Source organism: Camelina sativa, chromosome 8, assembly GCF_000633955.1.
Source record: "Camelina sativa cultivar DH55 chromosome 8, Cs, whole genome shotgun sequence".
Lineage (NCBI taxonomy): Eukaryota > Viridiplantae > Streptophyta > Magnoliopsida > Brassicales > Brassicaceae > Camelina > Camelina sativa.
Window position 1 is genome coordinate 3,101,709 of NC_025692.1, and position 15,504 is coordinate 3,117,212.

The window sequence follows — 15,504 nt, forward strand, 5'->3', positions numbered from 1 at the left end:
GAGAACATCTGGATCTCCTGATATCGCTGACGATGCGTCAAGTGTCTTCCTTGGAAGAATTGGGATTCAATTGTTGATCTCCATTGCTTCGATACAGACTTGAATCTCAGCAGAGACTTCACCGGAAGTTTCTCTAGGATTTGCTCTACTACTTCGTGTGGCAGATGCAGCAGCGATTCCTTCCTCAAGCAACGTTCTCTCGACATATTCTTTTGTCTTGCCGTCTCCATTGATGAATGAAGAGATAATATTTATACACACAAAGTAAGATAAGTGTGTAATCAGACAAAAATAATTACGAATAACCCCTTTTCCTTTCTCTTAAATCTAAAATTTTAATTAAGAAGAATCTTTTAGGAATATTCCATCCGCGATAGGAAATCTATCTCTTCGTGGGCTTTGATTTTTCTTTCGAGGGTATGAACTCAAATATGATTTAGGATATATCTCTAATCCATCTCTATATTTGTCTCTAAATTATTTATTTTTTTTAGAAAAATTTATTCTAACTCACTTTTATATTCATATACTAGATTAGGTCCTTTTAATTAACCCGCTATAAAAAAAATTGTGGATTTTTAAGTAGTTTTTCAAATATTAATTTTTTTATATTTTATTTAATTTTTTTATATAAACAACCAAAAATTCACTCGTTTCACCTAACAATACAATTTTACTGTGTATAACATCGTAATAAAATTAATTTATTTTGATGCACTAATCTTGATAGATAAGACTTATATTTTTCATATAGAAATAATGTGTGCATCATATCAATATTAAAAATTAATTAAAAAATAATTATTGAAAATGAAAATGGAAACTAATATTGTCTTATATTTGAAAAACTAACATTATCTTAAATATATTGTAAACTAACCATATAAAATAAACCAAATTAGTAGCTAAAAAATCTTTTAAGAAGTGAAAAAAAAAATTAGAAGTGAGTATACCATATTATCTTTGAGCAATGTAGGGAAACTACTTATACATAATCTTTGTCCCTGACTCAAAATCTTGTAAAACCACTTATACATGTCGAACTTCATGGGAATACTTGCAGCACAATCTCGTGGTAAATGGGACAAAGCTAATTGTTCCATCATCTTGATGAATAATTTATATATATATATATATATATATATATATATATATATTTTAACAATAAACAGAATAGATTAACTCAAACAAGCCAATTGGGAAAAGAATTGTTCAACACATCCAGTTGAGTACAAACTTGTCGTGCCAAACAATCCGAAAGCACATTTGCATTTTTTGAAATCAAAGTCAATGAGAAACTTGAGAATTCCTCCATATCCATCTTGATGTCTTCGAGATATGTTGAGAAGACCGGTCAGTCTGACGGTGAATATGTCATCTTCACCAAATATGAGCAGTCTGTGAGAAAAGCTACATCCCTGAAGTCATGACCTAGCATATATCGCAGAATCCAAACAAAAATTTCGACCTCAGCGTGTGAAGTGGTGAGAGGCTACGTCGAAAATTAGAAGCGTCCATTAGCGGAGTGGCGCCTTGGATCGACGTACACACCCAAGCTGCATCTGCAAACTTGTTTGTGTCCTTCCAAGAACCATCAACAAAACAGCGGAAACCGGTATAAACAGTAGGGAGAAAAACACTTTTCCTCGCCAACTAAGGACCATGATCAATAGGAACTGTAAAAACCTCCTCCTCTTCAACATGAGCCGCTGACCTGGCCGTTGCCTCACTGGCCGCCAACCGTGCTATCTCTTCTGGCCGCTCCGCCTCATTTTCGAACATCCTTGCAGTCTTTGCTTTCCAAATATACCACATAATCCAAAGGAAGGCAAAAACTTGAGAACCAAGATTATCTGCTCCTAGGAAATGATCCACATTCGTAAACACCGAATATGTGAGAAAACCAATAGTGGCTGTCAGAACATTGGAAAGAGCACATGCGTGCCGCGCAGGCGAACATTTAAAAAAAGTGTGATTGATAGTCTCTACTGGAGCACCACACCAGAACGTGATTGATAGTCTTGATGAATGATTATAGTTAGTAATTATGTTCTGCCAAAATAAATTTGGAACCAAAATAAATTGTGCTATATTTAGAATTTGATGTGTTAAATTTGAAAACAAAATTTATTTTGGTGCTATTTACAAAATTTACTCAAAACTAATTTATATATTCTTTTTCAATTTATTTTCTTATTACTTATAAAATGGAAATATGGGCGGTTTGGCAAGCACAACATTCAACTCGGCAAACATACCATCTAACTTCCCCCCTCCCTATTCTATAAGGCATCATTTTGTTTTTAATAAAGCTCTTTTGATAAAAGTTGAAATTGCATGTTAGGAAGTTTTAATTTCCTAGCCAATGATAACACGAAATGTTTGCCCAACGCATAAATCCACGTTATATATTTTCTATTTACAGCCATAGAGGCGCACTTATATTGTTAAAACCTAAAAGAACACTTATACTAGTAATTTAATGTTATTAACGTATCAAGATATTTTGAAAAACCCATCTTGATAAATGAACTTAAAAGAAAAGAAAAAAAAAAAACAGAACACGGAGGCGAGAGGATCAGAGGACCACACACACACAGAAGGAGTCTCAACCCATTATCCAATATATATCATCAAAAAAAAAGAACAAAAACGACACGTGAAGTCTAGAACAGCCAATAAAACAAAGCTACCGACGTAAGGCAAAACCAATCGTACCATTAAACGCAACCCACGTGGTTCAAGATTACACGTCGCACCACACAACCATCTCCATTTTGGCCTACAAATACAAACCCTTAAGCCCACAACTCTACACATCATTCATACAATAGCAATTCTCTAAGAAAAAATATCTGCAAAGAAAAATGTCGGAAACCAACAAGAATGCCTTCCAAGCCGGTCAGGCCACTGGCAAAGCTGAGGTCTCTTCTGATCTCTTTTGACACAAATTTAGAAATCTGAAAAAAAAATATATAATAACTCTTTAAAAATATAGGTCCCTTCCTATTCTATAAGGTATCATTTTTTTTTTTAATAAGGCTCTTTTGATAAAAGTTGAAATTGCATGTTAGGAAGTTTTAATTTCCTCGCCAATGATAGCACGAAATGTTTGCCAAACGTATAAACACCCACGTTACATATTTTCTATTTACAGCCATAGAGGAGCACCTATATTGTTAAAAACTAAAAAAAAAAAAACTATACTAGTAATTTAATGTATAATAACATACACTTTTCGAGATATTCTCATTTTGATAAATAAACTTAAAAAGAAAAAAAACACAGAACACGGAGGCGAGAGGACCACACACAGAAAGAGTCCTCATACTACTACCCTTTATCCAATAATATCATCAAAATAACCAAAAACGACACGTGAAGTCTACAAACAGCCAATAAAAAAAAGCTACCGACATAAGGCAAAACTGATCCTACCATCAAACGCAACCCACGTGATTAAAGATTACACGTGGCACCACACAACCATTTCCATTTTGGCCTACAAATTCAAACCCCTAAGCCCACAACTCTACTCATCATTCATACAATAGCAATTCTCTAAGAAAAATATCTTACAAAAACAAAAAAATGTCGGAAACCAACAAGAATGCCTTCCAAGCCGGTCAGGCCGCTGGCAAAGCTGAGGTCTCTTTCTGATCTCTTTTGACACAAATTTAGAAAACCGAAAAGAAAAATTGAAGTTAATATAACTCTTTGAAACTTTTGATCAATTTTAATAACGTACGTTTTGAAAGGGTTTATGTTTTAGCCTATTCGATACTTGCAAAGATTTCAACTAAAACTTTCATTTTCTTGTTTAATTCATAATTATGTAACTGATTATGTGTTTGACAAATGATGTTGTTTGTATAGGAGAAGAGCAATGTTCTGCTGGACAAGGCCAAGGATGCTGCTAATGCAGCTGGAGCTTCCGCTCAACAAGTAAACACTCTACACACACACATATATAGAAATATAAACGTCTTTATAAGCTTCATACAACTAGGTAGATTTCTGATATTTTGTTTTGTATACGTGTATAGGCTGGAAAGAACATATCGGATGCGGCTGCGGGAGGTGTTAACTTTGTCAAGGACAAGACCGGCATGAACAAGTAGCGATTCCAATCGAATCAAAATTGGGAGTTAATTATAATTTCCCTTTTTCTAATTAATTGTTGGGGATCTTAAATAAACGTGGGAGTTCTATCAATTGATTCTCATGATATTCACATCTCGTACTTGTTGTTGGTTTTAAATTAGTATTGTAATGTTTTTAATGTTTGATCTCGCCCTTTAGGTGTATGTTTGGATCTTTTATGTATTTTAGCTTCCGGTTAATCAACAACACCTTCTTTTTTAAGTTCCAACAACTTAATCTCTTTTATCTTTATTTAAATGCACTTGACGCTTATCATGAGTTTCTCATTTCGATTTTTAAGTTCACAGAAGCAAACAAACAAAAAATCAAGAAATATCAATTAATTTAGGCAAAGATTTTATATAAAGTACCCAAAATTGCGAACACGAAAATAACAGGAACTTCCTTAGGATATTAATACTAAGAAAAACAAAAGATAAATATCTATTAATGAAGGCAATGATGGTATAGTATACTCACAATTATCCTCATGGTGATNAAAAAAAAAAAAAAAAAATACTCATGGTGAATACTGATCAAATTAAAACTATACGACAAAAACTGGTAACTATAATGAAACTAGGGGTGAAAGTCGAATTATCAAAAATTTATCTTTGCGTTCATTGCGATGGGACCTTCTCTGTGAATCAGATGGTTTCATTACCTCTCAGAAATCAAAATCCTCGTGCGTTGCTAAAACCCTAAACATACATTTCCCAGAGCTTCTCGCAATCGCTGTAACTCAGTCGAGCTCTCGTTTCTTTCTAAAGGATCAAGCTTTTGTTTCAGATCAAACCCAGATCGAATCAGAGAAGAAGATGAGATATCAACAATGGCGATTACTGCTTCTTCGAAGCTACCATCGATCTCATCTTACTTATCCTTCTCCTTGTTCTCAGGTAACCTCCATTTCAACCCGATCTTTCTCTTCTTTCATTCACATTCGTTCCCGGGTCGGAGCTTTTCAACAAAGCGAGCAACTTTGTCCCTTACGATCGCCAGTGACGACGAGCTCTGGCTCTTTACTGAAGTCAGTTGGTCGAAGAAGCTTCTCGTCCGAGCCTGCGGTTGAAGAGAAACCTTCTCCTGAGGCTACCGTGATTGACATCTTTACCAGATTGAATAGTGAGGATGAGATTAGGAAAGAGTTGGAATCGAGTGATGTAGTGATTAGCCAAGATTTAGCTTTGAAGGTTTTGAGAAAGCTCGAATCAAACCCAGATGTTGCGAAAAGGGTTTTCCAGTGGTTTAAGGAGGCTACTCCTGAGGAGCTTACCTCGAAAAGCTATAACATGATGCTTCGTATTCTGGGTGGTAATGGACTTGTTGATGAGTTTTGGGGGTTGGTTGATGCTATGAAGAAGAAAGGACATGGTTTATCAGCTAATGTTAGAGATAAAGTGGGTGAGAAGTTTCAGAAAGATGGGCTTCAGATTGATTTGGTGAGGCTGAAAAAGCTTTTCTCTTCAGATTGTTTTGATAAATCGGCTGAGAATGTTTGCGATAGAGTGTGTAAGATTGTGATGAAAGAAGAATGGGGTGATGATGTTGAGAAACGGGTCAGAGATTTGAATGTTGAGTTTCAAAGTGATTTAGTGAAGATGATTGTGGAAAGTCTTGACGTTGAACCCAGGAAAGCTTTGTTGTTCTTCAGGTGGATTGATGAGTCTGGTCTCTTTAAGCATGATGAGAAAACCTATAATGCTGTGGCTAGGGTTCTGGGGAGAGAGAAGTTTCTCGATAGGTTTCAAAACGTCGTTGAAGAAATGAGGAGTGCTGGTTATGAAGTGGAGATTGAGACTTATGTTAGAGTTTCAACGAGGTTCTGCCAGACTAAATTGATCAAGGACGCTGTTGACTTGTTCGAGATTGCAATGGTGGGTAGTGGTACTAACAAGCCCACCCCACACTGCTTATGTCTGTTGCTCAAGAAAATTGTCACTGCCAAGGTTTTAGATATGGATTTGTTTTCTAGAGCTGTGAAAGCTTATACCAGAAATGGTAACGCTTTGACGGATTCCTTGCTAAAATCTATCTTAAAGTCCTTAAGAAGCGCGGATCGTGTTGAACAGAGCAATGAGGTGTTGAAAGAAATGAAGAAAGGAGGCTATGTTCCTAGTAGTGATCTGCAGAGCATGATTGCATCAAGTCTTAGTCGTAAGGGAAAGAAAGATGAAGCTGATGAATTTGTAGACTTTATGGAAGCATCCGGAAACAATCTAGATGACAAGGCGATGGCATCTCTTGTTGAAGGGTTTTGTGATTCTGGGGAACTTGATGAAGCTTTAGTGTGTTTGGAGAAAATGGTTGAAAAAGCGGGAGTCTCCTATGCTGATGTTGCATTTGAGAAGTTGGTTCTTGCTTATTGCAACAAGAATCAGGCAAGAGATGCATACAAGCTTTTGAGTGCCCAAGTAAATCAAAATCAGCTGAAACCTCGTCATAGCACGTACAAAATCTTGGTGATTGATCTGTTGAAGAAGAAGATTGCAAGAGATGGTGGGTTTGAAGAAGCTTTGAGTCTTCTACCGATAATGAAAGATCACGGGTACCCTCCTTTCATTGACCCTTTCATGAATTACTTCTCAACAACTGGAAAAAGCACTGAAGCTCTCGGTTTTCTGAAGGCTATGACCTCAAAGAACTTTCCATCTATGTCAGTGGTTCTGCGTGTGTTCGAAACTATGTTTAAGTCTGCAAGGCACAGTGAGGCACAGGATTTACTCTCTCTGTGCCCAAACTATATCCGTAACAGTGCAGATGTTCTAGAACTCTTCAATTCCATGAAACCCAATGAATCTGCTGTAGAAAAACCTTTGGCTGCTTCTGCTTAGCTCTAGTTTTAGTTTACATTCCCTCAAGTCTCTTTTTTTTGTTTCTGGGCATTTGATTGAAAACATTTGGCCAGAAAAAAATTTCTCGCTGCTCCCTTTGTTTACATGTATCACCATTCACCAGTGAACTTGTCTTCATCAACCTGGTGCACTGGCAAAATAATTTCAAGGTACTCTGCTCTTTTATTTTCCACTTGATTATCATCTTCTGCTTCTTGGCTCTGCCATGGGATTGTTGTGAGTATAATCAACCAGATCTGTCTGTAACTCCCATTTTCATTTTATTTATTGTTCTGTAACAATGTAATAGTACCTACAGCCTATTGATCAGATACTTGTGTTTGTCATTGCCAAGTGTTCATGGTATCAAATTGGATGATGAGATATTTGTTCATGGAAGTCTCATTATCTACTTAAGAACCGAGCCTTTTGTAAACCATTCATGGGCTTCAGAGAATTAGGCACCAAAACTAGTCCAGCAGAGAGAGAGAGAGAGAGAGAGAGAGAGAGAGAGAGAGAGAGAGAGAGTGACTCAAGGATAGATAGTTTTCATAGTCTTTGTTCGTTTCTGATTATTGATTGATAGAGAAACAGGACCACAAAGCACGATCTACTTTGTAAACTGCATCTTGCATTGTAGTGCTGATGGGTTTGTCACAATCTATATCGATCTGTTTTGTTGAATCATGATCTGTAATTCTGTAATGTGGATGTTTGAAACCTTGCACCGTTTTCATTCTCATTGTCAATAGCATCATCTCTGCAAAGTCTTTTGAATTTTTCTTCAGAGAGTGTGGAGAAAAAAGGACTGAACGAGGAGGAACAGATCGGTGAGAGAGTGACATAGCAACATAAAAAGACAAAGCCTTAATTGATATTCTTACAAGAAATGAGACAAATAAAATAAAGTGAAATGAGTGAAAGAAAGAAAGAGAGAGAGATGTGTCATCATTCCTCTATGATTAGTTGCTATTTCAACAAAAGGGGACCGTTTCAAACCCCTTGGATTCATCCGGCGGGTTTCTGGTTTATGAAGCAAAGCCATATGCTTTTGGGTCGGAGGAATATATAGAAGAAAGAGAGAAAAATTATGTTTAAAGGTTCCTTTAACTTTCAAAACGAGGAGACAAAGTTTCTATCACTTTCCCGGAAAAAAGCTAAAAAAGGAAAATAGAAAGAAAAATAAAAGGGAAAGAAATCAATTCATTGGGTAAGCACTAAGGCACGCTTATTTACCTTCTTGATTGGGACTCTCGTTTATGTAACTCTATTTTCTACCATGTAAGTCATGTACATACGTATCAAGGTTAGATATTGCTTCGATTCTTAATGACCTATATGGATGATGATGATTCTTAGATTATTCACAACATACAAAAGGGATGAACTTAAACATGGCATAAATGGTTGTAAAAATATATTACTCCCTCCGTTTTTTATTAATTGTCGTTCTAGAGTTAAAATTTTGTGTCATAATATTTGTCGTTTTAGATTTCCAATGCAAATGTTTGATAAATATTCAAAGTGTTTTAATGTTTTAACCAATCAAAAAATTAAAAAATATATTTAAAAATAATAAAACAATAAAATTAATGGTTTTCTTAATCTGTGTGAAACAACCTTAAACGACAATTAATAAAAATTAGAGGGAGTGTTCGAAGGAGTATAAGAACTTATTTAAATTTGTTAAGTTTTCTGTTGAATGATTATTTGTTAGAATGTTGCGGCAGTAATGACTAATGAGTGACGAAAATGAAATCTTAATGTTTTGTTTGTACGAAACAAATAATTAAGATGAAATCCCATAATGTATGTTGTTGAAAAACAAAAAACAAAAAAATAGTTGAATAGAGGATAGTAGTTGGTGTGGTGGGTGAATCCAGAAGCATTAAACATGCGATGTAGATATTTCANGACAAAAAAAAATATAGTTGAATAGGATAGTAGTTGGTGTGGTGGGTGAATCCAGAAGCATTAAACATGTGATGTAGTTAATTATTTCAAAAAGAAATAAGATGTTCAGAACTCAATTGCCTCATACATCCAAAAACAATGGTCATGATGTTGTCAACAAATTCTTTGAAAACTAGTCGAAACAATTGTGAGATTTTGATCAATCATTTAGCGTTTGAAACTATGAAAGGGTGCACCCGAATGGTTGTTTCGAAATAAGCAGACTATAGAAAACAGGCCGAACTAGTGTTGCTAATATGGATCAAATGAATTAGACAAAACATGGAGTTGGAAAAAAAAAAACAACAAAAAACAATGACTAAAATAAATATGGTTCAAATTTACCATTAAAATTTGATATTTTGATTAGTCGAATGGCCGAATTATTTGTTCTTCATTGATTATATAATATAAATTTTCACAGTTTTTCAAAAAAAAAAAATTAGTAAAAGAAGAAATTTGTTAACCGTACTTAAACCAGTATAATTTGGATGGTTGTTGTGTGGTACTGTGGTCCAAACATGCTTCACTAAACATGCCAAAGTAATCATCACCGTTATGCATTACACTACACCACAAATAAAACAAAATTTACAAATCGTGATGAAGTGTGGATAATTCGATTGGACCTATAGTCTCCGTGTCACAATTTAGAAATTAATTAGAAACTTAATTTTTGAGATAGAACCTCGTTATAAACCTTTTTTTTTGACCTAGAACCTCGTTATAAACCTTGATGATGATTTGTAATTTTTAATCTATTGCACCAACTACATGTAAACGTGCTAATGTCATCCTCTAATTCCTGAATGTCACAATTTTTTGTTATATAAGTATTTTTTTTTTCAACGTCGTTGATTTATTACTTTAAAAAATATATCATCTCTATTTTATTAAAAATCTGAAAATTCTGCATATATATATATATCAAATATCATTTTATACTTTTAGTGCATAATTTCAAACCAAATCTCAGTTTGTCCTCTTATTTCAGTTTAATTATAAGAAAAAATGATTTAGTGTATTAACAAAAATATAATAGAAATTTACAATTTTAAAAACTTTTTTTTTATCAAAATGGTTAAATAACAGTTTTTATGAAACAAAGGGAGAATTTAACAAAAAAAAAATACATATAAAAATATTAAAGCTAAGTAGCTAACTAATAATGTCACGCTTTGGTGTAATAATCACATAGATAAGGGAATGATGGAAAGTTGCTTCGACGATTCATTTACATGGACCGACAAGACATTGTTATAATCATTATATTCCAATAAACCATGCACATACGATTATTGATAAAATTTATCCTAATGGAACCGAAAATAATTTTCAAATTCCATAGTTTTCAACGGATTCTACGAAACAATATGATTGTAGATTGTTTGTTATTGTCTACTTGATGACTCGCATTCAGTCAGTCCACTTAATTTCAGGAATTTGTAAAAGTAACATACGATTCAAAATATAAAAGCTTCCATATGCTTTTAAATATCTTCTTAATTTTGCTTTATTGGGTAAGAAAACTAGTACTTTTAGCCACCTTAAATCAAAGTATATAAACCGTCTTTGGATGTCAAAAAAAATAAAATCTATATACTTTAATAACCAGGAATTTGATGACAATTAGGTGAGTTAAAAAAAGACAAATACAAAACTCTAAGTGAGAAGAAACAGAGTCTTAGACAATTGGGTGTACCGTATTTTACATTGCCATGCATATATATACAACGTAATGGCTGTAAATGGCAGAAATAGTTCGAATCTTCATAAGCGAGTTAGATCACTTAAAACCATAAAATTGTAAATCCAAAAACAAGTAAAGTATATTCAATCTCCACTTTAGAGTTTTAAACCAATAAAACGATGAGCTTAATAAAATTATTGAAGTTGAGACAATTTAATTAGCTTAATTACCTTAGGCATAGGACTCAAGTTGGGAACCATCTTTCTTTATCTGTATTCTGCACAATCTTTCATGTCATGTTTTGTAATTTTATAAAACTTTTGATATTTATTATTGTTTCCTCTGAAATGCGCAGAACTCATTTTCCATCAAACGTCAAAATCAACTAAGGAAAAGCATTAAATATTAATGATTGTTTCTCATAAATCGAGTTTTAAGAAACCGTGTCACGTGGAGACCAAAACTATAAAAACTTGGACTAGGAATGACGTTTGGGAAAGTAGTTCTTGAACAGGAAATGTTATTTATTGTTCACCACAAATTTAGAATATTTGTGCTTGTTTCTTTCCGTTTGGTTTACAGGTAGGTACCAATCGATGAAGATAACAGTGATGTACGAATGTGAATATATTTAAATAATTGGAACCTTAGGAAAACATTTTAATGTGTGCTGTATAATGAAAAATAAATATTTACAGGGACTTCTTTAACAAAAAAAAAATATATATATTTACAGGCACTTCACTAATTAAAACAACATTCACAAAGTAAATAACATTTCTTTTACAGCAATTAAATAACATTGGTTTGTTGATCAAAATCAGAATATAGAAATTTTTCGTCGTAAGCTTCTCAGATAACTTAAATCTGAGTAAACCAACAAAACTCTAATGAATGATATAATTAAATATTTAGTTTAAGAAAAAAAGACCTAACCTAAAAATAAACCACATTTGTTTAAAGTTCTAACACCAAATGTGGTAGTCTAGTAGTAAGTACAATATACTTTGAACAAATGCAAAGGGTTGTCATAATATTACTGCCAACTCACTCATAGACAAAACCCATGAAAACGACGCGCGCTTTGGACAAATTGTAATGTCTCTTGGGCTTGGATTCTGTGTTATCTTATATATTATCTTGTAGATATATAATTAGTACATTACAAACTATCGAATATCATATATATAGATTTTTGTAGTTGTAAAATAGAAAGAGTGGGTTAAAAGTATTTTAACTGTTGAGTTGTTTTGTAAGATTGACGGTCTTCTATGTATAAGATTCTTCTATCTTTACTGATAGGAAAGAAAATTGAAAGTGATCGTCAGCTCATAGTGGGATTTTATCGAATCTATTTCTTTTCCATGCAAAAGGCCAATGTTCCGTATAAAAAAAATATATATTAAGGAAACATATTTTTAAAAAAAAATCTGACCCCCAAAATAGATATGGAGAAAGAAAGAAATATACTCTAAATAATTACAAGTTAAACCTATAACATTTTCGTCTCATGGCACTATAATCTCGACTTTAAGATTAAAGATCTAAATTCTGTATAAAGATTTGGTGTGCATATACTTCGCATGAATTATCTGATATCTTCGTATTTCCACACATCGAGAAGACAAAGATGCTGAAAATTGAGTGGGCAACAAAATCAATAAATAAAAAATATCTTGAGCCTTGCTTTTTTCTTTTTCTATATGATATTCTCATCGAAGTTCTAACATTCTCAAAACGCAACCCCAGATTTTGATTACATTACATGTAAAGGAAATGCATATACTGAGGAATCAATAAAGTTTAGGTCTAGCTTATGTGCCATCAGCCATGGAATGTTCAATGTTTGATTCCGTTTCTACCAAGCAATCAGTCATCGGTGTGTTTTTGTTCATTGAAAACATAACAATATTCGAATTACATAAGACTTCTACACTACTATAAATCAAGATATTGTAATTGTATGTGAAATATTAAATTAAGAGATAAAATGTAACAAATACTGTATTTTTTTTTTTTAAAAACACTAGAACAAAAAAAACAGGACAGGGTGGCAGCTAGCAAAAGAACAGTATTTTAAGTTCCTGTTTTACCCTTTAAATTTTTTTTGAAATACAAATTAGATTTGCTTTTCTACTGACTATTCTTGTCGATGACAATAATATATATATATATATATATATTTTTTTTTGTCAACAATTACAATAATATTATATGGGCATATATTAATATTTATTTTTACATTTTTTTTTTGTGTTACTTTTTTTTTAACGGTCTCCCCACACACAAGCTTTATCGACAAGCATGCTATATGAATTTCACTTTAGACTACCAATGAATCTGGTAAATATTTATATATTGTTTCTGACATACAGAAAAATATTTTTGTTTTTTTTATAAACAAAAAGATTATGGCTTTTGGTGAAGTGGGTTTCTTCTGCCATGGAAAGCAATTTTTTCTTGATGTTGAAACGTTTATAGTACTTTAAACTCAAATTTTTAAAAGAAAGAAAGAAAAAAAAAAGGATAAAGATTTGATTCTTCCAATCTTTTTCTCTCTCTCTCTCTCTCTCTCTCCATCAAATACCAAATTATCTGGAAGCTGAGTACATCTTGTTTTCTGCTCATTCTATTCTCTGTTTCAACAATGGAGAGTACTATTGTTATGATGATGGTGATGACAAGATCTATATTTTGCTTCTTGGGATTGATATGCCTTCTCAGCTCTGTTAACGGATTGCTTTCTCCTAAAGGAGTTAACTTTGAAGGTACTATACTTTTTTAAGTTTTTGAATTTGTCAGTGATATGTGTGTGTTTGTTGTTTCTTGATCTAATTAAATGAGCTAATGTTGGATTTTTTTTTTTTAAAATTGCTTATAGTGCAAGCTTTGATGGACATAAAAGCTTCATTACATGATCCTCATGGTGTTCTTGATAACTGGGATAGAGATGCTGTTGATCCTTGTAGTTGGACTATGGTTACTTGTTCTTCCGAAAACTTTGTCATTGGCTTGTAAGTAATTTCACACATTCACATTATTACATTCTTACATTTATATTGATGAGCAAGCATATTCAAAGACTTAATAAAAAAACATGTTTTAATTTTAAAACAGGGGCACACCTAGTCAGAATCTATCTGGTACATTATCTCCAAGCATTACCAACTTAACAAATCTTCGGATTGTGTAAGTACTATTACTGTTTAGAAGTTTGATTACACTTTATGTTTTGTGTATGTTCTTGATGATGATTTTTTTTTTTTGTTCTCTTACAGGCTGTTGCAGAACAACAACATAACAGGGAAAATTCCTTCTGATATTGGTCGGCTAACGAGGCTTGAGACTCTAGATCTCTCTGACAACTTCTTCCGCGGTGAAATTCCATTTTCAGTTGGCTATTTACGAAGCCTGCAATATCTGTAAGAGAATAGTAACATTTTTGTCATGGATCTCTTAATTTCTGTGTGTGTTTGTGATCTTGATATGTCATATTTTGTGTATCATCGATCAGGAGGCTTAACAACAATTCTCTCTCTGGAGTATTTCCTCTGTCACTATCCAATATGACTCAACTTGCCTTTCTGTAAGCTAACTAATCTTTAGTTTACGTTCACCATGAAGCAATTCATAGAAACATGTATTACTGTGATGCTGAGACTTACTTGATCTGTTATTTTTTTTTCCCAGTGATTTATCATACAACAATCTCAGTGGTCCTGTCCCAAGATTTGCTGCAAAGACCTTTAGGTGATTGATTCACTCTCCATGTCCTCACACTTCCACTCTCTCTTTTTCTCTATGACAATAACCTTACATTGTTTTCCCTTCTGATCACAGCATCGTTGGAAACCCGCTGATCTGTCCTACAGGTGCTGAACCAGACTGCAATGGAACTACATTGATCCCAATGTCTATGAATTTGAATGCAACTGGAGGTAACTAACTAACTAGTTGGTATAAAACTTCAATATTGGTATTATGATATTATAAACTAAGTCTAACAACTGTTCTTTTTTTTTTTTTAAGCTCCTTTATACATTGGTAGATCGAGGAATCACAAAATGGCAATCGCCGTTGGATCCAGCGTTGGAACTGTATCATTGATCTTCATTGCTGTTGGATTGTTTCTCTGGTGGAGACAAAGACATAACCAAAACACATTCTTTGATGTTAAAGGTTTGATCCTGTTCTTTTCTTTGCATAGAAGATTCTTTAAAGATTTATTTATCTTTATTAATGTTTCATCAGATGGGAATCATCATGAGGAAGTTTCACTTGGAAACCTGAGGAGATTCAATTTCAGGGAGCTTCAGATCGCGACTAATAACTTCAGCAGTAAGAACTTATTGGGGAAAGGTGGATATGGAAATGTGTACAAAGGAATACTTGGAGACAGTACCGTGGTTGCAGTGAAAAGACTTAAAGATGGAGGAGCATTAGGAGGAGAGATACAGTTTCAGACAGAAGTCGAAATGATCAGTTTAGCTGTTCATCGAAACCTCTTAAGACTCTACGGTTTCTGCATCACACAAGCTGAGAAGCTTTTGGTTTATCCTTACATGTCTAATGGAAGCATTGCATCTCGGATGAAAGCTAAACCGGTTCTTGATTGGAGCATTAGGAAGAGGATAGCGATAGGAGCTGCAAGAGGGCTTGTGTATCTCCATGAGCAATGTGATCCGAAGATTATACACCGCGATGTGAAAGCAGCTAATATACTTCTTGATGACTACTGTGAAGCTGTGGTTGGTGATTTTGGTTTAGCTAAACTCTTGGATCATCAAGATACACATGTCACAACCGCGGTTAGAGGCACGGTGGGTCACATTGCTCCAGAGTATCTCTCAACTGGTCAATCCTCTGAGAAAACCGATGTCTTTG

At 33.7% G+C, this 15,504-nt stretch overlaps 3 protein-coding genes across 3 annotated transcripts; all 3 read left to right on the forward strand.

Moving 5' to 3' along the window:
* LOC104705885 (stress-induced protein KIN2) lies at window positions 2,947-4,375 on the forward strand. The gene is made up of 3 exons (XM_019228531.1): window positions 2,947-3,648; window positions 3,877-3,945; window positions 4,047-4,375. Exons 1-3 carry the CDS (start codon window positions 3,592-3,594, stop codon window positions 4,119-4,121), a joined length of 201 nt encoding a protein of 66 aa, XP_019084076.1. The 5' UTR covers window positions 2,947-3,591; the 3' UTR covers window positions 4,122-4,375.
* Window positions 4,768-7,324, forward strand: LOC104705886 (pentatricopeptide repeat-containing protein At5g15980, mitochondrial-like). The gene has a single exon (XM_010421977.2). It carries the CDS (start codon window positions 4,962-4,964, stop codon window positions 6,975-6,977), a length of 2,016 nt encoding a protein of 671 aa, XP_010420279.1. The 5' UTR covers window positions 4,768-4,961; the 3' UTR covers window positions 6,978-7,324.
* LOC104709160 (protein NSP-INTERACTING KINASE 1-like) lies at window positions 13,036-15,500 on the forward strand (the record flags this gene model as incomplete). The annotated part of the gene is made up of 9 exons (XM_010425815.2): window positions 13,036-13,388; window positions 13,502-13,634; window positions 13,738-13,809; window positions 13,899-14,042; window positions 14,135-14,206; window positions 14,311-14,370; window positions 14,461-14,558; window positions 14,650-14,799; window positions 14,872-15,500. Coding segments are annotated over exons 1-9 (1,479 nt in total), but the record flags the coding sequence as incomplete, so codon positions are not given.

Bases quoted from the DNA above. Each gene is read 5' to 3' on its own strand.
- LOC104705885 (XM_019228531.1), top strand. From the start codon at position 3,592: ATGTCGGAAACCAACAAGAATGCCTTCCAAGCCGGTCAGGCCGCTGGC. The intron at 3,649-3,876 runs GTCTCTTTCTGA...TTGTTTGTATAG, and splicing joins AGGCCGCTGGCAAAGCTGAG to GAGAAGAGCAATGTTCTGCT. The intron at 3,946-4,046 runs GTAAACACTCTA...ATACGTGTATAG, and splicing joins CTGGAGCTTCCGCTCAACAA to GCTGGAAAGAACATATCGGA.
- LOC104705886 (XM_010421977.2), top strand. From the start codon at position 4,962: ATGAGATATCAACAATGGCGATTACTGCTTCTTCGAAGCTACCATCGA.